Source organism: Pavona decussata, unplaced genomic scaffold (assembly GCF_977016875.1).
Source record: "Pavona decussata unplaced genomic scaffold, jaPavDecu1.1 SCAFFOLD_4, whole genome shotgun sequence".
NCBI lineage: Eukaryota > Metazoa > Cnidaria > Anthozoa > Scleractinia > Agariciidae > Pavona > Pavona decussata.
The window spans coordinates 1,393,708-1,419,464 of record NW_028145428.1 but is presented as its reverse complement, the minus strand read 5'-3'; the positions used below and the strand labels follow the sequence as shown (position 1 = coordinate 1,419,464).

The 25,757-nt window shown below is 38.2% G+C and overlaps 1 protein-coding gene and 1 long non-coding RNA gene across 4 annotated transcripts; one reads left to right on the top strand and one right to left on the bottom strand.

The window, feature by feature from the left end:
* Window positions 1-95: 95 nt before the first annotated feature.
* LOC146489696 (acid-sensing ion channel 1-like) lies at window positions 96-18,479 on the bottom strand. 2 transcript variants are annotated; one of them, XM_085103859.1, is made up of 8 exons: window positions 17,967-18,479; window positions 15,382-15,510; window positions 13,001-14,002; window positions 12,110-12,257; window positions 11,344-11,406; window positions 5,405-5,546; window positions 2,451-2,542; window positions 96-1,503 (listed from the first exon to the last, which is right to left on the bottom strand). In XM_085103859.1, the coding sequence occupies exons 3-8, from the start codon at window positions 13,943-13,945 to the stop codon at window positions 1,379-1,381; spliced, it is 1,515 nt and encodes a 504-aa protein (XP_084959985.1). In that variant the 5' UTR covers window positions 13,946-14,002; window positions 15,382-15,510; window positions 17,967-18,479; the 3' UTR covers window positions 96-1,378. The 2 variants fall into 2 exon arrangements, with proteins under 2 accessions (XP_084959985.1, XP_084959979.1); XM_085103853.1 differs by lacking the exons at window positions 15,382-15,510; window positions 17,967-18,479 and adding an exon at window positions 14,839-14,944.
* Window positions 18,480-20,754: 2,275 nt separating this feature from the next.
* LOC146489695 (uncharacterized) lies at window positions 20,755-23,394 on the top strand. Of its 2 annotated transcripts, none has more exons than XR_014863555.1 (3): window positions 20,755-20,880; window positions 21,918-22,084; window positions 23,128-23,394. It is a non-coding gene; the product is annotated as an uncharacterized LOC146489695 (long non-coding RNA). The 2 variants fall into 2 exon arrangements; XR_014863556.1 differs by having other exon boundaries at window positions 20,799-20,898; window positions 21,935-22,084.
* The last annotated feature ends 2,363 nt before the right edge of the window (window positions 23,395-25,757 follow it).

The window sequence follows — 25,757 nt, the reverse complement described above, 5'->3', positions numbered from 1 at the left end:
TCGAAACTGCAAGCCAAAGAAGCTCCAGCTTTATTCACAAATTATGCAAATTTACACCGCGCGACACTCAAATGATCCTATGCGTACAGTTTATTCACCATTCTTGTCCTGTCGACTATCGCAATATCTATCTAACCAATGAGATCATGATACCAGAATCTGGTTTCATGGAACTGCGGCATCAAAAGAATGCCGGTCCACAGGCTCTCCGGCTGGCTTCGCTCTCCACTTTCCGACCTCTGTAAACAATTCCTCGTCGGATAAGCTTCAGAATACAGGGCCACTTTTTACCGTATACCAAACGAGCTGGCTGGCTCGTATGCTCTTTAGTCTCCGCTGCCGAGCCAAACGAGCCACCAAATACATAGACCCAGCACTTAAGCGAACATATCAATTATTCCTCGTTCCTTATCCCACTGCCGAGCCTAATGAGAGGGATCGCTTGCTGCATATACGGTAAAAAGTGGCCCTGTCCAATTCGTCAATATCCGTCAGTGACTGTTAATATATTTAGCCAAGCCTAAAAGTGGAGCTCCACAATTCCTTTTTAATAGGATTTATATACATGCAAGTCTACTTGTTGTATGAACGTAATAACACGTAATAACGTTACAAATTCCTCATCCTTTCTGGCGTTATATATATATAATGTTATATACAAAAGGCGTTGTATATAAATGTGCGTTTCTTTGGGAGAATCCAAAAACAGATTTGTGATCTCAGATCATTCGGATCATACAGTGCATCAAAGCAACCGACGAATCCACTTTTGAACCAACTGTTCTTGTTGATCGTGCAAGATCACAGTGATGAATTCCGATGACGTTTGAGAGTATAAAATACTTGTGGGTGAAAAAAATAAGCTCTCCAGAAATATTTCGCTTGTGGAAGAGGAAAATTTATCGATTGTTGCCGGAAAGAAAGCATTTTTAAATTTGTAAACGGCTTGCAAGTTGGCTACCGCGTGATGTTTTTCACGCGTGCAATTTGGCCGCTCGGATAAAAAGGTTTGAAAATTCATTACTCTGGAAATATTCCTCGTATAGAAATATTCATACTCTTATGACAAACGTTAACAAAAGAAGAAATAAAGGAAAAATAATGTTTCATTATGGTTTGAAATATTTGGCATTTTCTTTAAAATTAGGGCGTGTTTACAAATATGCGCTGCGAATGAATTACACAAGTCTAATACAAAATGTTCAAAACAATTCATAACTCTGGGAATATTTCTCCTAGAGAAATAATTCTAGTCTCTGAGTAAAATTTAAGAAAAAGGAGAATAAATATAGGAATATATCAATTAGGGATGGAGCGTTACTGATGCCGTAAAGATGAAAATGAAGATGAAGATTATTTAAAGATGAAGGTTTTTGTATCACGTCGAATGATCAATTTGACGCCTTCCTCTTGTTGCTAGGAAATGGATGATAAAATCGAAGAACTCGCAGATCGTCAATAAGCTGCATCCCAGGAACAATCCCATGTTCCCTCCAATCTCACCTAAAATAAGAGAGACAACAGCTGATTTAACAACACCGAATCAAATCCTCGTGCATTACACGAGTTGCATCAAACCAGCTTAAGCCGTGAGGATGACCAGTTTTAAGGTAAGGTACGCCGTTGAAAGGACAGGGGAAACACAGCGTTCTCAACAGGGAGGAATGATATATAATAAAAGTGCGAAGATAGAAGTCTACATGAAAAAAATCAAATATGTGATCAGTAAGAATAGCTAAAGCCTGCTGAACACTTGAGGAAAGAGCTGAGCAAACTGCTTTGCGAGGAATCGCGAGGCTACGCGAGGAAATCAGCTAAGCTATTTCCTCAGGTGTGCGGTTGAGTTTTCATGAGCATTTCGCCTCGCGAGGCGAATTCTCAAATATGAAACACGACAGATAATTTCATCATGGCCTCGCTAGGCAAAAACTCAACCGTGCCCGTGATGAAACAGCTGAGCTAATCACCTCGCGAGGCAGTTTGCTCACCTCTTTCCTCAAGTTCAGACGCACCGCAGTTCAGTGTGAAAAATGTGAGGTAAATTAGAAGTTCTTGCCCTAAGAACACGAATTTGTGCATAGAGTTCTAAAGTTATTTGAGTTTCAAACTCACTTTTAATAGACCGTATTCGTATTCTCTGTGTTGAACTGGATCTAGGTTGCAATCAAATAATACTTTTTAATAGTAATACGTTTTCCCCGCTCGTGTGCAAGCTAGTTCCAGTTCAATACCGAGAATACGAATACGGTCTATTTTAAGACGCGTCAACAGGATACAGGCTCCCCTCCCCCCCCCCCCCCCCCGTGTTTGAAATGATCCATCTTCGTAGAATGCATCATTCACCGGGTTTATCAAATTTAGAGTTACTATTTTGTTTCTGTTGTGATATTGTAAACAAACACAGTACTATCCCAGAATGAAACAGTCTGAAATATATTTGTATTACCTACCAAACAAAGCGTTGCTATCGTAAGCTGGTTTCTGCTCCTGCATCTCATAACTTAGGGACTTGAAACCCACTTGTAACAGCACGAGGTTATTTCTGATCAATTGAAGAACAGCATCGATTAGCATCGCATAAGGCAAAATTATTATATGGCTGGCTCCACGAGCGGCAAGATGAGTCAAATCCTGCGCTGTGATTGGCTACCCGAGCGGGCAAGATGGAGCTATCTTGCCCGCTCGGGATTACCCGTTGCCCGTCCGCTTGGCATCGAAAGTTTAATCCCAACAACACTGCAATCGTTTCTTCGATTTTCTCGTTGTTTTGGGGGAAAACGCTCACTAAAAAGTTCGGTAAACTCTCAACATTTACCTAAAGGAAAGGAAAGAGAATGGAATCGTCCTGGTGTAGTGAAAATTTTGTTTCAGCTACAATGAATGTGAGTTGAATCGGTGAGTTGCTCTGCGTGTAGTATTTTAGATAGAGTTGATTTTGTAAAACTTATTGTCTCAAGTCGAGTGCCATATTCATAAGTTCTCTAGGTTTGCAATGACTGTATTTAAATCATAGCGTAGTGAAAGTTGCGTTAAGTGTCTAGAGCAGTTCAGAAAAGTATTTCTCTCAAGTTCGCCGAAGAAGCTCACGTTTTTAATTTAGCTGCGTCTTGCTTGTTGTAAACAACAAAATCTTATCAAAGTTTCGCCCAGTTTTCTGGTTTACCCACTCTTTTTTTCGGCTTATGTTTGCATATAATCTCAAAATCTATTTTTCCATTCAAGAATTAATGATTAGAAGGCGAAAACTGTGTAAAAATGTTTATTATTTACGGCACCGCGCGATCGGCTGAAAATGGCGAGTTTGCCGGATTCTATTCAAATCTTCCCGCTCTTGCGAAAATCTAAATTTTTCGTTCTCAATAATTGTATACTCTCTTTAATCCATAATTAAGTTAGAGCCCTAAGATAATTTAGGATTCCTCGTTTTCCACGATTACATGCTAATCCCAAAATGCACTGAAAATAAATCTTGCACCGGCCGGCTATGAAGAATTTCTTTCCTAGCAGAGCAGTTTTATGTCCTGTTTTGTTTTGTTGTTGTAGTTTTAACTTGAAGGTAAAGTTATATAATAAATCCTTTATTGACCAAGCTTGTTCTGTAAAGATGGCTGGATATTGGCCTCGTTCTTTTTTTTGCGTTTTTATGGACCTCGACTTCGTCTCGGTCCATAAAAACGCAAAAAAAGAACTTGGCCAATATCCAGCCATCTTGACCTCACGCTTGGTCAATAACGCATATATATTGGGCGCCGTAATATACTCTTTTACTAGAACTCTACTAGAACGTTTTCGAGCATTTGAGTTATGTTGACTTGATGCACCTTGTAATAATATGGCATTGTATTCTTCCTTCTTGGCGAACAACAAATAAATAAATGAACAAATAAATAAAATTATTTTTAACCAAAATTCAATATGACAATTTTACACTTGAAAATCAACTAAACTTAATAGGAATAAATTGCTAACAAGAGCCCCACTCTTATTCACAAAATTAATGTGATCGGGACGTCATTATGTAGGGCAGGGATGGTGCAGTGGTGAGAGCACTCGCCTCCCACATTGTGATCCGGGTTGTACTCCCAGCGTTGACGCTATATTTTTTATGTACACAGGAAAAACACATGTCCTTGATAAGTTCCAATTTTCTTTGCATCGCGAAGAACGTAGAGAGCAAGTGTCAAAGCAGGATCCAATTACTGTCGTCGTGCAGTTGTAGAGCACTAGTTTTCTCCGAGCTTTTCTGCTCACTTCTTAGCATACCGTCAATTTCTGTTTCTAGTGTTGTTAGGTGGTCATACTGCGTATCACTTTAGTCGTTTCTTCTCTGTAGTCCTCTAAGTGACTTAACGCCCACAAACAAGCTGACCAGCTCCCAGTTTGCTTGATAGCTCAGTTGGAAGGGCACTGCACCGGCATCGCAAAGGTCATGGGTTCGAATCCCGTTTAAGCCTGATTTTTTTTTCTTAAGGCTTCCTTTTCGCAACTGCTTAAGTTGCGTGCTAACTGCGAGGATCTTTCTTCTATTTGATCTTTCATCCGCAGTTCAAAATATATGTTTTATATATTTACCTTCAAAATATATGTTTCATATATTTAAATTCATGTAAAATATATTGTCATAAAAGTTGAGTTTAATTCATGTGTTTCAGAGAGCATAGTTAATGCAATCGGAGCGTTCGCAGTGGGGAGCGAGATTTCGAACCCCTATCATACATACTAGCCATCAAGGCTATTCCTCGCCTAGTTATTCCAGCTTTTTCGAGCACCTGTAATGATTATTTTTACCCGTGCTGATATTTATTTATTTATTTATTGATTGATTGATTGATCGATCGATCGATCGATCGATCGATCGATTGATTGATTGATCGATCGATCGATCGATTGATTGATTGATTGATTGATTGATTGATTGATTGATTGATTGATTGATTGATTGATTGATTTATATGTTGATTTGTTTCATGATTATTTGATTATCGTATCTTATTGTTTTTAAGGTCTATTCAGGAATGTACTAAACTAAGAACAAGAAGTTTATCTAACTAATCCGCAAGATTTCTTCCTTAACAATTGTCCTTAACAGTTGAAAATAGTTTGAAAAATGGAGCGCTACTAACGAATGATCTTTAAGTATTCCAACATGCTCAGCGACATGAACATACAATATTTACTATTTAGCTATACTAAGTCTTATTTCTCATTCCCACGAATCTCGCTTGTTCATCGCCTTGAACACAAAATGCAGCAATGTTATTTTGATCATGAAATTTTCTTCGATGAAGTTAGTTATCGTTCATTAAAAAGCCATTGCTGAAATTATGCGTGTAACCGTTAAATAATCAATGTATCTAATGCCGCCGATTTTTATGGTGATACAGAGAAGAGATTTAATATTTACCTTTGGTAGTTTATACCGCCATAGGAACTAGCGAGTGTCTCGGCGGTGCCAGCATCCGGAAATCTTGAAAAAGACACTTCAACGCTGTATCTCGTCTGAAAGCAAGGTACTTCACAGCCACAGGAATCATAATCTATAGAATCTAAATAGTAAAATGTGTTGTCTGACGTCATATCTTATGACCGCTGCTGATTGACGCAGCTGATGCCTTAGGAGAAAATTAATAAGTCATATGGCCCATTTTTTGTGTTACTTAAAAACTAGAAGAAGCTGCCCTGCTAGTTTTCTGAAACTATAAAACTGAACTGTCTTTAGCTACGGATGATTTAAGGTGCTTCATGTACATGTACATTGTATGTATTGCATGGAAAAATCACTTAAATCGGAATTTGACTTGTTCTCTTTTTGAGAAAAACACTTGACTTCGTTCTCTTGGAGTTCTAGAAAAATTTAGAACATTTCTCGTACGAGAAAAGGTACCCGTTAAATTTCAGGGCAAATTTGATCCAAGAGCGTAAAATAAGCCCTGTAAATGAATAACCATGTAAAGCCTGGAAAAACTGCCTTGTCAGACCTTGTCAGCTGGTTACGCTTGGAGTAAGGCTTTTGTAAGTCTTCCGTGATACACCGATTCACCGTAAGACCGGAAGTTGCATGAAAGCGAGGCCTAGGGGCCATCGTAGCAAAACATGGCGGACACAAGTCATAAGTGTTGCTCGGCTGCACTGTGCAACAATCGTTCAGAGAATAGAAAACATTTGATTTTCCACAATTTTCCGTTAGATGTAAGCCTGAGGAAGATATGGAGTATTAAGATGAGACGTGGCGACAAAAAATTTGCGTCGAACACATCTTTGTTTTGCTGTTCGGAACATTTCACCGCGGAGGATTAGAGAAAAAGTCTCACTGGCAAAAGGCACGATCTTGTGAAAAATGCTGTTCCATCGGTCTTTCCTTGGTCAACGAATTGTAAAGAATCGAGTGAAAGGAGCCTTAGAGCAAAAGCTCGTGAAGACAGCGCAGTTCGACCTTTTGTGGTGTCATCAGAAACAAAAAGCATAAGTCGCTCAAGTGAAGCAGGCGACACATGCAAAAATGGTAAGCCTAAAGAGGAAGATTCAGAGGACAAACCACTGGCGCCAGAAAGAGATTTGGTTGCTGAGAATTTTGAACTTAGGCAAAAACTTTGTCTTTGTAAATTTGGCCTGGAAAGGTTTGGATCCAATGACGACGACATTTTCTTTTACACTGGATTTGAAAGTTATCGAGCGTTAATCGCATTTTGGAACTTTGTTAAGCCTTGCTCTGAGTCTCTGATCAGTTGGAAAAATGCACGTGCCAAATTGAAAGGAGACCATGCAGATCCTAGTGTTCCATTTCCTTTCCTACAGCAACAGGAAAATGAAAGAAATAGAAAGCGAGAAATGGAGCCCATTGACCAGCTGTGGTTGTTTTTAACTAGGGTGCGTCTTGGATTATTCGAGCGTGACTTGGCGCACAGATTTGGTGTGTCTGTAAGTACTGTGTCGGATGTTTTTGTTACGTGGGCAAACTACCTTTACATTATGTTGGGAAGTTTGCCTGTGTGACCTTCAAAAGAGAATGCAAAGGAGCACTTGCCAGATTCATTTAAGGGTAGATATGAAAATGTACGAGGAATTTTAGATTGCACAGAGTTGAAATGTGAACTGGCCAGGGACTATCAGAAGCATTCAGAGATGTACTCAGATTATAAATCTCATGACACGTTTGAAGGGCTAGTATGCATTTCACATAGTAGCTGGATAACATTTATCAGTCAGTTATATCCAGGAAGAATAAGTGATAAATAAAAATTGTGGAAAGAAGTAACTTCTGCCAGTTAATTGAAATGGGAGATCAATAACTTGCAGACAAAGGCTTTGAAATCCATGACCTGATAGCCCTCAGAGGAGGGAGTTTGTATATTCCTCGGGAGTTTGTATATTCCTCCAAAGAGATCTTGTTCAACTGACCAGTTAACAGAAAGCCAGTGTTTTGAAACCATGAGTATAGCCAATGTTCGAATTCACGTTGAAAGTGCAATCAAACGTATAAAAGCTTGGCATATATTTAATCAAGTTTTGCCCCTTTCTACTTATGGATCTATAAATCAAATCTGGACCGTATGTGCTTTGTTAGTCAACTTTCAAAATCCAATAATTTCTGTTTAGAGTAGAGGTGGAGGGAAGTCCCATAAAAAAGTTTCAATTTTTAAGTCTAAAATGGCCACCAAGATGTCATAACCAGTTATCTTGGTACCTTCTAGGTACCAGGAATTACTTGTCAGAAACACTGTCTCCCCTATCCACTTAGGAGCCAAATTGAATTTGAGATGCACCCTTTTAAGAACATTCTGATACCTTTTAAGGTCTGTTTCAAAATTTCTGACAAAACATCTCCATAACTTTTTCTATGGGAGTCCCCTCCATCGAAGACTTAAATAATCCAAGGAGCAACAAACACAACATTTGCCTAAAGGCAAAAACGTTTCAAAACTATATACTAAGAGTTTGATAAAATGTCCTCCTTTTGCTATAGCAAATTGATATACGTCTTTGAGAGGTTACAAGTTTAGTTATCTTAATGAAGAGTTCATATTATTTCTTAGTCCTAGAGTCACTAACTGTTGTTGTTTGCAATATATTTCTTATGAAAAGCAAGTAAACTAGGTTTAATTTCATTACTCCATCTGGATGAGAATGTTACCTTCAGAACTAAAATAGGATATCTTGAGCTAGTAAAATTGACAAAGTCAGTCAGTGGAAGTGTAGAGATGCCCATTTGCATCTGTGTTTGAAACCAATACTTATGCTTATCCTTCACTTCATAGAAAGAATTGTTTTTCCTAAATGGGAAACTGGCTTCCTTTTGGCTTTGTTCAATGGCAACCTCGGGTGAAACATCCTGCTTTGACTCCAGACATTTTATTTCTACATTTCTATTCTCAATGGTACCATTGTAATATACTATGGTTGCAATTCTATCGGGGCTTGCTGCAAGGACATTACTATTTCTGTCTAAAATCAGGCCAACCTCTTGAATTGTTACTTCCTTGATGTCTGGTAATGATAAAAAGGTATTCTTTGTATAAAATTGCTGCCACAGGCTCATTTTCAATACCATAGATCATACCTTTACTTTTATAATTAAGGTGTTTAGCTTGGGAATAGCTCACATGTTTGTAAAGAATTCCTTTTGAGATTATTCTTTTAATTAGATTTTCTGGAATCTTTGCCCCTTTATTTTGCATGTGGGTAAATACATCTTTGCATATACTGGCAGTTATCCTGTTCTGCTTTTGTTCAAACTAAGTAGGGTTGAGTGATTGCCCTCTTGTTGCCATTTCAATTCGTTGTTGCTCATCTGTAAGAGTTTCAATAAATAATGTTTTGGCCTGTGTTGTTTGTTTTGCTTGAGTGTGATAGGGATCAGCTCCTCTGTTAGCAAAAATTGGAATTGCCTGCTCTTGTCCTTGAGTATTGCCTATAGAAACTTCTTCCTCCTGCAAATGGGGGTTACCATTGGGTTGTCCATAAAGAGTTACATGTGGCTCAGAAGTGTGTGGCATAGCTGATTCTCTCTGCACATGAGTGATTGAAGGGCCAGGAGATCCATCATTTAAACTTTGGTCTTTTTCCTTTTGGACGTGATTGGCTGTTAGTTCTTCAGTTGTATGTGATGTACTACATACAGGACTCCAATTTACTTGAACAGCCGGTCGGTTGCTATTGATAGAGGTTGGTATCAAACCGGGAGTGGCATAGTCTTGGAGTTGCTTGTGAATTGTTGAACCTTTAGCAACTGTGCCAACCAGAGTCATTACAGTTGAATTTTACTTTTCTTCTGGTAGCATGGTTGCAAAGGGTATATTTGGGTTTATGTTCTGAAGGTCACGTTTAAAGTGCCCCTAACCCTTCAATTTGTTTTCTTTTGGTAGATTTCCATATCATTCAAGAACTCATTTTCGAAAAAATTTTTGAGAAATATTGAATCCTTTTTTTTTTCACGAGCGCTAGAAGTGAAGGCAGTCTTGTCGATATTTTCACCTATCGTTCGCATTAGTCCCCCACTCGGCCAAATGTGGAGCGTGACGTAAGAAAAGGACATCGTGCAAAAATATCCGAAGATTCGCGGTAATGCTTCAATTGTAAAGAGAGAAAATGGTTTAAAAATGTGTGGTTTTTGGATGCAGCAACTCTTGAAATGTAGAGAAAGGAATCAGCATGCATAAGATTCCTTCTGAATCCTTCTGGTGTCCTTTTCTTACGTCACAGCTAAGAAAGTGTCAAATATCGGACGCTTCTGATTGGCTCGTTCCTAATGAGCCCACGAGACAAAAATTTGTCCAGCGGGGCTTAAAGGGCGCAAAAATTTAAAAATTTCAGTAACTTTTAGCGCTCGTAAAATAAAAATGATTCAATATTTCAAAAAAATTTTTCGAAAATGAGTTCTTCACAGATATAGAAATCTACCAAAAGAAAACAAATTGAAGGGTTAGGGGCACTTTAAGCTTGACAAGCTTCCGAGATTTGGGTGGCCTTGGGTCGTAAAATTGTGATTGGACACCTCTTCTCTTCCTGCCTGGTAAGTCAGAGGAATGTCTTGGTTTTATCACATTTGAGGCCATCACTGGGTGGAACTCCACTACTCGTTTATGCCCTTTCCCCCATTGCCTTGGCTTTGATGTACAGCATCTGTTGTCAGGAGTAAAATCTCGTAGCTCTGACTTTCTCGTCATACCCTCTAGTTTCCAAATGAGAGCCATCACATGGCAGCAAACACCGCTATTGGAGGCTGGGCACTGCCTATCACATTTTGCTGCCAGAATCTTCGGGGATTCATTTTGGTTTAAAACTAATTTTACCTTGTTCTTAATGTTCCTTTTGTAGGAAGCCCAACAGCAGGTACGCAAATAAATATGACGCTTTTCTGGGTTGTTATACACCTGTAAATCATGCACAAAGTTCATCATGCGAAGGCCTTTGTCGTTTGAGTTTATCACAACCTCTGCATTGGCAAATTTCTTAATTGATTTACCAGAATTTTTAACCTGTTCGAACGCATCCATTGGCACAAACGAAGGCAGAATAGAAAAGTCTTCCGAAAATTGTGTAGATTCGTCCGGCGGAAAGCTATCGAAAGGTGAGTTATTGGGGCTGGTTTGTTTTGCCGCGCTCTCAACTGTTGCATTCGATCGCTTGAGCTTTTCAAGCTTTGCCTTCGTGTAACTTCTTTCTGGGTCAGGGTCGTAAACTCTATCCCTGTAGTAAGGGATCGTGTTAAAGGGTTTTCCTCTGAAAAAACAAACAAACAAACAAACAAACAAAAAAAACATTGGAAACGATATTGGAAACATAAAATATTGCGACGTGCGGCGCCCGCTTCCGACAGTAAAATTACAAAGCTTACTTTTCGACGAGGTCTTTCTTTAATCCTTGCTGGTTTAGCCTATTGCATTTGAGCCAGAATTTTAGCTGTGGTATCGTCCACTTGCTGATATCATCCACATTTTCAACAGATGAGCATGGGATGTCGTCTGGCGTAAGGTTTAAGTCTATCACTTGTAAAGCTCTTTCGTCCATGTTTGTTGATTTGAGATTCGCGCGTTCGACGGCCCTTAGGCCTCGCTCTCATGCAACTTCCGGTCCTACGGTGAATCGGTGTATTTGGCGCCTTAAGGGTCAATCGCTGGACATCCGGTCAACAGCATACTGGTTGCATGTTTACAAAAAATTGTTTCAGTTTAAATACAGGAAAACATTCAAAAAACACAAAAATGTTTGAGAGGAGTAGGCATAAGGGAAATAGTGCTCCTATTCGCGTCTTCCTGTAGAGGGTGAATTGAATGTGAGAAAAGGGATCTTTCGTGCCAACTGGAAAAAAGTCCAAATTTTCTAATCCTGTATGTGGTTACTCACCGTAAGCACGGCTTTCACATTCTCTGTCATCAGGTGTTACGCACGTATGAATTCCAGGAGCACCTTTCCGAAAACACAGTAAAAGAAAAATGGTCATTATTGGGGCGGTTTTGTGGGTTGAGTATGTCTTGAGTAAACGCATGCCGGCGCCTCCTTCTTTACATCAATTCAAATGGCCACCGTCATGAACGAATTGAAGACTGTGGGAACGATAACTTTGTTAATGAAAGTTAACAAAGGACTGTAACTGAACAGGAAATGAAACGTTTAACGTGACAATAGAAGAAAGCGACAAAATAGGACAGAAAGTAAAGCACAGATGAAACTTAAAATTTGATCGAGGAGGCATTTATTTCACTGATCGAGGCGACAACGACAGAGGATCACTTTAGGCCCGGTTCAAACATCGCACTCCTCCAGAGTTGAATTTAATTTAATTGAGTTAGTTCGATGTCTGAATCAGCCGTCGAACTTGTGTAGTAAGTGTGACTGGTTCCGTTGCATTACGCGACGAACGTTTGGCACCGATTCGAACGTCGAATTTCTGCCGTGTCAAATCAAATGCACTGATACATTATTCTTAATGTATGAGCGTTGATTTTCATGCTACAGAAAACACTAGAGTATCATAGCCAAGAGCAAATGCGCATAAAACGCAATTGAATTGGACGATCTCAATTTATTTGAATTCGGCATATTCTCGTTGAAGCTGCGGGAATCACTATAGCATTAATTGAGAACAACCTTAAAAATGATAAAAAGGTACCTTTGTAACCCACGGGACGACAACCACATAACTTCACGATACCTTCAGCCTCACATTCATCAGCACAGCCTTCTGACGTGTAAGTGGAGTATGTGTTCAACGTTTTCATGGTGCAGTTGGTAGAGTATGGCTTTTCTAAGTTCTTGTACTGAAAGAAGAATAGTTCTACATAGTTCAAAAACCACAACCCTGAGATAGCCTGCGTAGCTGGAGGTTTTGGTGGGCGGGAAAGCCGGGCCAAAACGAGTGGTGTAGCTGCGGGTGAAATGGGGAGAGACCCGCGACAGTCGCGGCGAAGCCGCGTCATCCCCGTGGCTTCGCCATTCGTTTTGGCCCTCGTGCCCGGCTTTCCGGTGAGCCCACCCATAAAAACCGCCAGCTACGCAGGCTACCCTGAGAAAGAGAGGACTGAGAACAAGAGAACAAACGGACTACCTGTAAGTTGTCCTGACAGCATACGTATGAACATCTCAGCAAATGCTGCTGGCACGGGGGTAGTGAGCTGGAATTTCATTTGAATCGGTATAAAGACTACCCTTTGACTACTTTCTACTAGAACTAGAATATCGGCACCATTCAAATAGATGAGTTAAAATTGTGGTGGCAAGGAATTAATAAAAAGATAGCGATTTGGGTGGCTTTTGGTGAAAGTTAATTTGAAGATTGCTTGACACATCTTCCCTTCACAATTGCATTTGCAGAGACACAAAAAAAAATTGGTTTTTGTCATCTCAGCGGCGATAAAACATGAATTTATTTTACAAATGAAGGGGTGCACTGTTATGAAAAATGTAATGTTGTTTGTGCAGACACTACTCACTGGCTTTGAAGTCATCTGACAGCTGTCAAGAATGAATGATAACCGATGAAATCAACTTATGGTAGTCTTACCCTTTTCTGCGTGAGTGCTATAACAGCATGTTGCCCCGGTCCCACATTGATTCCTTCCCACTGATCGATGTATTCACCTTGTCCATGAATTAGGATCTTGAACCCCTCTGATAATTTTCCATAACTATATTCATGTGTCTGCACATCGAGAATGACAGATAATCCAGATGAGACTCCACCGCTGTCCACTGTTTTCACTTTATCATCGGTTCCTGAATTAAAGGAGTAACACATTCCCCAAGGCGTTACGATGGGAACAAAATCGTCGGACGAACAAAGCAGCTCTTCCCAGCTAAATGTGCACATGGGTCCAACTAAAGCCTGTGCATCTTGGGCGTAGTAACGATAAAAGCCTTCCAAGTCAGGATGATGCAAAGACTGTCGCAATGCATCCAGGATATCTTGTCTGTATTGCTGTGAACAGTTTGGTAAAAGGGAAGTTAGATGTAAATATTCAGGCGGAGTGCAACAGCAAAGCAAAGACAATCCACAAGGCAGTTTACCACGTACTTTTGAAGTCGACGCGCACGACGTTAGGTTTAAGCCGCTGGATGCAAACAGTGGGTTGTCGTCTGTCATGAATAGTTTACTTTTGGCGAACAAGTTGAGAGGGCAGATAGTGACAGCTGGAAAACTCATTTCTCTGAGATATGTTCTGCTTATTACAGTGTTGACTGGACGGCTGTAGTATTTATTAAAAGCTCTGTAAACTGTAAAAATGTAGTAACTGCCTGCACTCAGCAATAATACAATCCATATTGCGCGGATAAGAACATGACGCTTCATACAAATAAAATGCAGCCCATGCAATGTTGTGCTATCAGCAAACTCCTGCCACATCTCTGAAGGCCGCTGCTGATTTTTATTTCTGAGCCTACGTTTCCTTTGATGAAACTTCTCTTCTGGAACTTCTTTCATCCAATCATTAATTTTTGGCTCAGCCATTTGATGTATGAACGTTACCAAAAAAGCTGATCTTCACTCAGTACTGATATTCTTCACCTACAAAAAAACCAAATGAACGTAAACACGTTTGAATCGCCGCAAAGAACATCGATTGTCCTTGGAGGCGGATCAACTTACTCTTCATGTTTCTTTAGCCAAATGATGATTTCATAACCTTTGTTTATAGAAACACGCATGCAAGAAAGCATTTTTTCCGTGAATAATCTGAATAATGATGATTTTACGATGCAAAATCACGCAAGTCATATTGGAGCACTGTGTTGACCCAGCTGTCGCCCCTGTACACTGTGCACTGTATACTCTACACTGCATATTTGGAAGATTTTGTTCCTTAAATAAAGTCTTTAAGATAGTTAAGAATTTAAAATACAAGAACTTAACGCCTTTAATGACATTAGAAACATGTTTGTTTGGACGTATTAAATACAAAGTGAAATAATTCGGCATTCGCAACACAAAGCGTCAACTCGACTATTGCTGGATCTCGCAGTACGCTTTCTAAACATTTTTAAATTCAGTGTCCGATCTCGTTGTATTTGTGGTTGAATTTTTTCTAACTAAAGTAGCTCTGTCATTGGAGGTAGTACAAGGATTGTTGCAAGAGTAGTAATTCGCTTTATTCTAATAGCAAAGCCAGTTAATTGAGTTTGTGACATACCGTGCTGAATGTAGTATCCTATTCTCGATTTGGAAAAAGCTAAGGCTACCATGAAAGAGCAATTTTAAAATATATGGTTATGCCGAGAGACGACGGGAAATCTACAATAACTAGTGAATCCAAAAGGCGCGCGCTTGTCGATAACCTAAATCCAATATTTCAACAAAATAAATGTAAAAACTAATACATGACTACACTTAAACGGCAAACTTACTGTAACATGTAAATCTCCAAGTGGTGAAAACCTCTTATACCATTTCGGAAAAATCACGTAAGGGTTACAGCGCTGAAAAAACGTGGCAAAGCTATTGTTGCTGCTTATCTCATTGAAGTAATATTCAGAGACTGTGAAGTAAATATTATTCAACGACGAACAAGCTGCTCAGCAACAATATGATAATATCTTTTCTATTAGTAAGCTTATTTACATTATTCCCAATATTACAAAAACATATACAGTCTCTAAAAGGATAATCGTTATTGTGCCTTTGGGTAATCAACACTGAGGGTTTTCTTTCCTCGTTGCACTATTAAGCATTCAACGATTGTTAAATAATTGCTGATTCTTGATCAAGGCCAGCTCCCTTTCACTGATTTTCCATCCTAAAATCAAAAGCATCTAAATGTCTGCACTTCAAGGGAGATATCGAATATGCTTTGCTGCATAAGAATCTTTCAAGTTTTTTTTTTGTCACAGGAAATCTCTTTAAAAGTCATGAATATTTCGAAAAAGTTTACTATCTGGAACAGAGTTTACCTTGGATAATGTTGCCGCCGCTTTGATGAAATCTGATAACTCTTGGCCGCTAGATTCTATTATTATTTCGAACCTCCATTTTCGACAAGAAGCCTTTTGCTTTCAGTTCTTGAATGTTCGATGGAGAACCTACAGAGAAATATCGCACCAGAAAGAGTACTTTACATGAAGTAAGACGAAGAAATCACCAGGATGAGGTCATTTCATTAACGGATCACTTTGAGAGATTATTTTTAGCCTCTGACCAACTCAAAGGCTTTCATTCTCATTCAAATGAAGGAATCTACCTCTTGTTATATAAGAGTTAATAACCAAATTAATTTCAGTGATCTTGGCAATGATTTAAATATGAAAATACAATCACAAATATGATATTGACCACACATTCACAATTTCTATGTCATGGCTCATGACGTTGTGTTTTAAGCTGGAGAATAAATGATAGATGAATTTTTCAATCCGTGGCACAGGCCTAGTAGGAATCATTTATTCACCAGGCTTAAAATGTCTTTCACATATACCACTCATCGACATTCAAATGCACATGAACCTAGTTTAATGGCCTAGCTCCTACGAGTCTTCTGTAGCTCAGTGGTAGAGCATCTGAACTAGTAACCGGAACATGGGTCACAGCTTCGACTTCTGTTGGCAGAAGTCGGATTTCTTCTTCAGAGTATGCTTGTGTCACTGGCTGAAAAATTCATATATCGATATAGAAATTGCAAACCAGAGAATTACCGCAAATAATCCTTTAAAGCTGGAAAATATAAAAAGGGCTCACCTGTGGATTAATTTTCCTAAATTGTCCTTTTTAGCTACCGTAACATCCAAAAATAATTCATGTTATTTCAAAGGACCGTTTACAGTTTATTTTTCCAGAGGGAAGGGGGAGACTTTAGCTTGTTATTATAAGGAAGTTTCCGTTTCATGATGAGTTGTGATTGTAATTGGTCACTATTTTGCGTCTGAAATTATTTAAAACGCAAACGACGAACGACAATGATAACAAGTTTTTTTCGCAATAGTGAATGAACACAACAGCCTTTGCTAAACAGTAATGACATGCATAACATATGCAGCCATCTTACTTGCGAAACCAAACACTTTTACGGTATACAAGTATTTTTTTAAGTCATGATCGATAGTAACGAACGAGCTACGGAAACAACAGTTAATCTAAGGAGAGAATGACTATCAAATGGTTGTATTGCTGTTTCTTTCTTTGCCTGCTTTAAAAAATACAACAGCTTGACAAGATTAAATCCTTGGTTTATTTAATACCTGTCATGGTCTTCACCGCCACTTCACTCCCAAGTCCAAGATTGTGGAAAATTAACAGACAAATGTGTTCAAAAATTGAAAACATGACTAGAAACTTTGTAGTACGGCTCTGTCTCTCGAATTCTGGTAGCAAAACTCAAGTGCTAGTATCTCAAACGTGACTACAATTTCTGTTGCGTTTGCCTTCCAACAAATGGCGTCAAGTACAAACACCGTTTCGTTGGGGACCGTGCCCTCAGCTTTGCCGCGCCTACACTGTGGAATTCCGTTCCTTATGAAATAGGACTTCTGAAAACCTAAACCAATTTAAATCTAAACTGAAAACTCATTTGTTTCGTATCGCGTATTTTTAACCTTTTATGGACTTTGAAATTGCACTTTTAAATTGTTATTATTTTCTATTATCAATTTCTAGCGAAGTTATTTTCTACCAGTTATTAATCATTTTATAGTTTATATTTCTTGTTAATTGCTTTAGAGCCTTAGTATAAAGCGCCGTAGAAATAACAAGTCAGCATTAATTGGTATTAATAAAAAGAAGTTTTGTAGAGGCTTAACTCATATGAGCTTTTATAATCCATCAAATATTTTCGCTCTCACGCGATTGGTCTAAACGAGTCACGTGACTGAATATGCCCCCAGCTGAAACTGAGGAATATCTGAGTGGTAATTCCCAAGTGATATTCCCCAATTTCCCAAACTTCAAGGCTTCAAGCTTGCAATTAAAATTAAGCTTAATGTCAAGATGGGGGAACGATTCGCTTTTGTGACAGAAGATATAAACCTGCCTGTCGATAAAGCGGTACCAGAAAGCACCAAAAAATCAACTTCATACGCTGTAAATGTTTTTGACGGTAAAGCTGTTCGTAAACGTTTCGTCTAAATTGTGACCAGGATCTTGACACAATGTTCAAATACTCAAGCTCGTTTCGAGATTTTCGTTTGCTTTTAACCAAGTTTCACTATATTCAAACAGTCCTTGAATTATAAAAGGGACAAAAACATATGTTTGAGGAGAAGTTTAGTCCATCTCATTCTAGAGTATTTATAATTTTCTTTCAGCTTGGCGAAAGAACAAAGCCATCAACAAGCCATTAAACGAGTTTACCAAATAAGAATTCGTGAATAATTATGCGTACTGATTTTACGTCGAAGCTCGCTCACACAAGGACAAATATTACAGTCGTAATTCAATGAGAGCAATTAGTTCTGGCCTGGATAGGTACTTAAATAAAGAAAACATAAATTTCATGGTCATTACTGACAGAGAGCTCAAGCCGGCAAATCACGCTCTCAATGCTCACCTGGTCGAGCTCACTTGTGAAGGCAAGATTTCCTCCACGAAACATCAACCAGCCATATCATGATACCCCAAGATGTCGAAATTCTCCACGAAAAGAAGAAGCTTGTCCTACCCTCGAGCAGCAAGTTCAATCCTCAGCGATTGTGAACAACTTCGTTTCTGGCTCCATTCAATGTCAAGTTAGTAAAGAAAGCGCTCTGAAGAAAATCCAACAAAAAACAATCGGTAGCGTCTTTTTCGACTGCAGGTTCAGCCTCGACTTCTTCACTGGTCGTTTGCGGCTGGTCAATTCCACAATTGTACTTTCAATATAAAGTAATGATGCAATTGAACACGAGAAAAATGACAAAGCGACGGCTGTTTCATTCACGGTGGTTTACACATTTTACGGAAAGCATTGCTTAACAATTTTTCACTTTGATCTTGTTGTTGAAAGGTAGTTAGATTCCCTGTAACGTTATCCACAACTTGTATCTTGCTTTTGTCTTTCATGGAATTAAAAGTTTCTTTTCCTTTCAAATGTTGTACTTTTTCCCCAAACATATGCCAGTTTTGACTGAAGAGAAATCTGAATATTGAAAGACGGGGGGGTTTTGGAAGCCAATTGACAAACTTTGACGTGATTGACATATGACAGACTGGCAAATCCCGCGTGTTGCGAAAAATATTTGAAGGATGATAAACACAATAGCCTCCATTTTACTTTAAAAATATGCTCGGATATTTTTCCTTAGACATTATCTGTTCCTCGAAGCTCACAGTTTTCCTCGAGCTTCGCTCTCGGAAAACTGTTCGGTTCTCGGAACAGATAATGTCCGCGGACAAATATCTGAGCATATTTTCGCGCCAAATGGAGGCTATTGTTTATATATTCGGGGGAGCTTGTTATCGTAAGAATGGTTGCGTATGAGATTTGGGGCACGTATTTTTAGGGCGGGGGTGAGGGAAAGGGGAGCGTGGGTGTCCAATGCGATTCAAGTTAAGGAGTATGTGATTTTTAATAAAATTACAAGAAATATTTTCAACGTCATAACAAAATACTTAATATGTCCTCTGTGTAGGTCTGTCACCCTTTTTCATGCATATAAAGACATAATGATTATCAAGAAAAAAGGCAATTACAAGATCAAGATAATTAAAATATAATCATGTATTTACGTTTCATCAGTTTCGTAATTGTGACAAATTTACTCTCTGTGGTAATTTGTAAATTTTTGTTCCAGTTCCTGAGTTCGGCCACTTATAAATGGTAATGATCATGATTTGGACTTCGTCGTAAACTGACTGATATATGGGTTATAAAAGTTATAATGGCAGGACTCACACTGTGCCTAAATAAAAACGTTCTCTCATGAATAACTCAGTACTAGTGTTGAAAAGATATGAAGTACATGCATTAGCATTTGAAATACTTGTAATATTCTTCGGCACTTTCTTAAAAACTCGCTCTTTCTTTCTCGATACACCGAAGACTGAAGGAATCAAGGAATCATACGCACCAGCTCACTTTTCGTGAACTGATCTCTGTAACTTATTACATATTCATTCAAACATGTTTATTGAGTTTTGTCATGAATTTTTTAATCTTGGATTTTTAGTTAATTGCCATTGATCTTAAGAAAGATAATAGAGTGTTTCAGCGGTTGGAAGGTAAACCCACCGAGAAACTGCATGCCCATACATTTAAAACTATCTACCATACATAGTTCATCAATTTTTAATACTTCGACATTTCCTCGGTCAAGAGCACCTCTTATCTCAGTTGTCACCGCCGAAACCGAAAGGCCATTTGCATCAGCTATTAAAATCAACTTCAAAGATCTTTATTCCATGTGAGGTTTCTCGGGAATTTACTTTTTGTGACTACGGAGAGCATAACTTGTTTCATCCTGGGACATGTTAATCCTCAGCTGTGGCATCAGCTAATTTCGAATTTAATTAAATGTAGTTCCATTAGTACAATGAGGCTGTGTTGTTGTTGTTGTTTTTTTTCCTTTTTTCGTTGCTTTGTTAGCCTCACCTTCAAAAGAAAAATTGAAAACTTTCATGAGAGAATTCCCTGAAAAAGATTTTTTTTACAGTGATAAATTACAATAAAAACGATGAGAATGTCCTTAATTTATGCAGGAAAGAAAACGAACGCTGGTTGATTTCCTGAATGTTTTAGAAGATCTTGATGAATTCTTCAATTTTTAACATGAGATATGTGCCTTAAAGATGCGCTGCTAAGCATTATTAACAACAATAATCACCAGGTGTATTGAACTGTTTCAACGTGGCTGATTTTTGGAAACATGAAAAATGTAGAAGTTTGGCATTTTCAAAAAAGGTGAGAAATCTGATAGCTTTGGGGAGAACAAGGTGGAGACAAGTGCCATTTATTTCCGTATGTTCGATGTTCCCGCTGGTTACGTACATCAACTCGAGTAGATCTACGAAATTAATAACAATTATCATCATCATTTCGTTTCTCTTTGTCAATTAAAGTGTTCATTTCGGATAAAAAGTTGGTGTAATAATTCAAATTACCTCAGGCATGGATACTTAACTTGAAAACCACAAAGGTCAGTCGAATTAGCGCCACTGATTTTCAAACGAATGCCGCGCTAAAAAAATGATGATAAAATAAAATTGTCACTTATTTACTCATGTTAACATTGGTCTTCTTTTCTTTTTTCATTTGTTTGATTTAAGTAAATGGCAATTTATGAATCGCGGCTTTAATTAATGAACCAGTTATACTTAAGTTAAAACTTTGAGTAATTTTTAGTATTATAATCAAACCAATCAGATAATCTGACAAAAACTTGTCATGATGTATAAAATTGAATAACCTAGAATTCATTATTTCATTCGCTGCGTGCTTTGAGAAGGAAAGTCGTCTCAGAATATATTTTCCTTGTCTGCCTCCTCAGGTAGGTGTTTAATATGGCGTGAAAGCATAGAAGGGGGTGAGGCATTCTCGGGTAGAAAAGCTGGTGGAGGAACTAAAGAAGACTTGTAGTTCTTCACAAAACAAATTTTAGGTGGTCAATCTTACTAAAATACTCGGACAAGCAATGCCGCCTTTTGTATTTAATTTTCACGTACTAAATTTAGTGGAGAAACTCAAGAAAATCATTCTTCGCAAAATGAATTTTCGATGGTCAATCTCGCTAAAAGATGGCTTTTGAAATCTTTATAATTTATGAAAACGGATCACCTTGAACATATTTGTGCGATTTTTCATCATTTTGTACTAACGCTAAAGGAATGGCGTAATCGTACCAGCTATACGCAGTTCAATTCCATGAAAGTGTCTCTTTTATTTTCATATTTAAGCTATTATTAATCGATAAAATTTTTTTATGATCTATCACAAAATATATTGAATGCGAATGATTTCTAATCGACCAACGCGCGGCGATTAGAGTGCGATGATCTCAATTAAAAATATTTAATGAAAAAATAACGTTGATAACTTTTTTAAAAGTGCGTGGTAATGGGAACTCTACTTGTAACATGGACTACAATGTAATCCGTGAATGTTTCGTGTTTTGCCTACACGTTTGCAAACGTCTCTTTAAAATTTCATTCGAGCCACGTTTCTCGATATACTGGCAATAGATGGTCATTGAGATACACCAAATGGCGACCTCGAGAGAGATGCTGGCTCGTCGGAGAGCGGTCAGAATTGCTCGAGGCTTTCAAAGCACGGCATGTGCTGGAGCAAACAGGCGGAGGGCTTCATCTTGATTTTGTACAGAGAAAGCCTAACTGGAGTTAGAACTAGATGAGTTATGAGTTCCGCCACAACATGCCCGTGTGTTTTTACTCGGAGTTTTTAGGCGGTAACCATAGTCATTGAGAAGATGATCTTAGCGTACGGGGGGATATACGATATTGCAGTAAGTCCTTCGTAAAAGCTCTCAGGGCTTCCATCAAATAATACTATTTTCTTTTTTGTCTTCAGATTTCTTTATTAAACAGATTCATTTGGAATGGCCGGATCCAAAGCAGTTTTGATTCTTCTTGTTGTTTTTTGCTTGGTGTCTAAGAGTTTGGCAATGTCCTTAACGAGCAAGGATCCGAAAGAAGACTCTGCGGCTGCAAGATACTTCCGAAAATTTGAAGAGAAAAGTATGATTACGATAAAAGTTACTAGCTAAGCTTTGTCATGCTGTCATCCTTAATATATTCAAGAACGACTTGAACACAAAATTCACGTAACAAAAGCTATCTTTCTATATCTATCTTTCTCGTTGCCTGTGAACTGCGGCACCACGAACGATTCGTTTTGTTTTGCTAACTTAATTGAAAGTAATCGCACAAAAACAAACGAGATATGTACAAGTTTTTGTCCCAGTGGAAAGCAAATTATGAAAATTTATACTTTCAAGGTGTTAAAAATTCGTAAAAGGAGTAGTGATTATTGATTATGAATTAAATTAAGTTGGAAGCCGACTTAAAAATAAGTCAAGTATTAAGTGATTCAGCCGCATTCAAAAAAGAGATTGTGATTTTGCTGATCTGGGATCGAAATGATTTCTAAAAGACGAAAACGAGAAAAACTAAGAAAGAATTAAGGTACCTTGTTATCTCGATTGCAGTTATCTTGTTTTAACAAAAATTTGTCAACCTACAACAGCTAATTAAACAACTAATTGCTGTTACAGGGCCGGGAAGAAAATATGAAGGGATTTGTACAACGTCTCTACAATAAACAGGAAGAACATGAAAATATTGACCAATTTTTTCAAGTTGCAATCCACTTCCATCCTAGTCATCTGCAACTAAACATAGTTAATAGTTTCTGTGCACTAGTAAGGTTGTTGTTAACAAAACTGGACCATTATTTTTGACGAATCCATCGATTTAAATATGTTTTTGGCTATTCAAAGTAACGCAAAAAATAGGTGACACTGACAACTTTCTTTATGGTACATTAAGGGGTAATTCCCACTACCAACGTGGCCTTAGTGACCAGTCCAGTGGTTACAAGTTACCAACACACGCATGTGGGGTAGTTGTGACTTTGTATGTAAATAGCAGCGTCGAAGTTGGAAAAAGCACGGCTCAGTGTAAACCCATTGTTTTAAAGCCTTAAGCATCTTTTCCTCACCATTCCTCACCATTCAACAGACGCTTTAACCTTGTCTTGACTAGTGTCACTGCTTTTTCAGGTGATGAAATCTCCAAGCGTGCTGAATGCAAAGACATTGATGACCTTTACACTTGTATTTACACGGCTGTGAGTGACGAATGTGAAATCTACGGAAGCCAGTGTCAATATTCTTGCGGGCTGTGTTAGAGCCTTTTCGAATATTAAATTCTGATGGAATAAAATTGTCAATTGTTTATTCGAGTTCGCGCTTGATTAATTGCTGTATCAAATCAATGGTGCATCCCACATGAGAAAGCTGGGATAAATAAAGGTCGAAATACCTCTACTTTCTCGCCGTTGATTTTTCTAACACGTATTTTTATTCTCCTCACTTTCTTGCTGTGTTTAAACTTGTAATATTAGTGTGTGATTATGCGAGTAACGATGAAGGTATACTACAAGGAAGGGAAGGAGGAAGGAAGGAATGAACGAACGAAAGAATGAGAAAAGAAACGAATGATGGATGGAAGGGAGGGAAGGAGGGAGAGGAAAGGAAGGGAGGTAGGGAAGGAACGGAAGGAAGGAATTTTAAAAGGAAAGAAGGATAAAAGTGAGGAAGAAAGGAGTGAACAAACGAAGGAACCTTAATTGCCTTGAGGGGCTATATCTTCATAACTCTATTTCGCGGATAAAACGTTTTGGTCTTGCGTTTTTATTTTACCAACTTCCTGAAGTCGAATTACACTTCAATGTTTCTGTTTGAGTGGTCACGCAATTAGCACGATTTGGCAAAACAGCCACCATTAGGAACAAAACGTTACTGCTTTTAAAGTGATATTCGCCTCAAATGGTGGGAAAAGTGCCATCTTGTATTCGGAATTTGTGTTGGTGTTATCGATGGCACCTGTTTGTGCAAAACTAAGAAGGCGTCGGAGGTTGCAAAAAGGGGTGTCCTCGTTTATATCAAACATCTCGGCTACTAACCTCCCTAGGCTCACGCAAGTGAATTGCATCTTCCTTAAGAAAGACGATCGGCGATGAAGATATACTCTCCTTTGCCCACAATTTTAGGAAGATTTTGATCTCTGCTAGTGTTTCAATGTGCATACTTTGCATACTAACTACACGCACGCATATTTACCACCGAAAACAAATATCCATTGCACATCTCTTAGTAACGGCTTTATTCCAATGATCACGATTGTAACTAAGTTCACTTTGTAAGGCAAGCTCATGAAGGACATGGCTTTAAGAATAGTGGATCAGTGACTTCAACAAAAGTAACTTTCAAACGTCTTTAAAATGATATAATTTGCCAATTTAAATGCAAAGCTAACATCAGACAATCCTTGCCAAAAATGTTGGGACGATTTCCAAAACTCAACACGAAAGGCTTAGGGTTAGCGCTCAGTAGGACCCAGTAGGAATTTCATGGGTTCACTTAGCACTTTAACAAACACTACAAAGGTCTACAAAGCGAATTATCTTATTCATCATTATAGACCTTTGTCACGGAAATTTAAAATTTTCATGTAGGCCTGGTAACGAATAACAATCGACCCTGTTGGGAAGAGCACCTTAAAATTAGCAAATTAAAAAGGCAAAGTTTGAGAGTCTTGTCAGGTAAAATAGCAAAGATATACTTCCGTAAATTTAGGAACTTTTCCAAACGTTTGTATGAGGACGGGCAAACATTGCCCGTTTCCATACAAACGTCTATCAAATGTTTAAACTTAACGGAGCTATATCTTCGCTTCTTTAAAAGACCAGACTTTCAAACTTTGCTTTTTTCCTAATTTTAAGGTGCTCTTTCCAGCAGTATCAATTGTTTTGCGTTATCGAGCCAACATTAAAATTTTAAATTACCGTGATAAGGGAGAATTGAACCACTGGTTTCAGTGGTTCGCAGGTTAATGCGCTGAATAAAAATCCAGCTTCATGCCTGTATGCGAGCTTTCGAAACCTAATCTCGACTAAATATAACCGTGACCTCAATAGCGAGGCAATTGTTACATGAATACCCAAACAATCTGCAGTATTTTCCTATTTTCCATTTTTGTTTACATAGGTCTATTTATTCATGATGATGTAAGAGACTTTTGTATAAATTATAAATTCACAGCTTTTGGATTTGGGTTCAACACTTTAATTTGAAAAACGCAAAAACAGTAAATCTGCTGGCATAAGGTGTCAATGTACAAGACGTAGTGTTTCAGTGATAACGGCGGCCGCAAATTTCAGTCTCAAGCAACTACAACCATCAATGGCTTAGCCTAACCATTTCCGATAGTTAACTAATTCTCATGATGAAAACTCGACTTACGTTTTCCGTTTTTTTTAATTGAAGTGTGTGTTTTCGAGATGTTCAAAATAACAACGTTATATTATTCGATGATGCCTGGTTTCGTGTTTGGTGTAGAAAGAAAAATCGATAAAGATCAATCTAGTAATTGTGTTAAATTGTTAGAAGGGAAACTTACTAACAATGAAAAGTGTTTACGTCAATGTTTTAGTAAATGTTTTTAGAGATTTTGCAACATGTATAGACCTTATGCAAAAAATGGCTGACATTTTAATATTCTTTTGTCTGCATTCAAATAAGCCTCACTAGCCTCGTTCAAGGTAAAATATTCTAATGTTTTATAAACTCAATAACGAGGCTAGTGAGACTAATTTAAATGCAAACAAAAGGATATTAAAATGTCAGCC

What these genes read in the sequence shown, in the direction of transcription:
- LOC146489696 (XM_085103859.1), bottom strand. Translation starts at nt 13,945, where the DNA reads ATGGCTGAGCCAAAAATTAATGATTGGATGAAAGAAGTTCCAGAAGAG. An exon ending in TAGCACTCACGCAGAAAAGG is followed by an intron (nt 12,258 to 13,000) that starts GTAAGACTACCA and finishes TTCTTCTTTCAG; the next exon opens with TACAAGAACTTAGAAAAGCC. An exon ending in CGATAGCAACGCTTTGTTTG is followed by an intron (nt 1,504 to 2,450) that starts GTAGGTAATACA and finishes CTCTTATTTTAG; the next exon opens with GTGAGATTGGAGGGAACATG.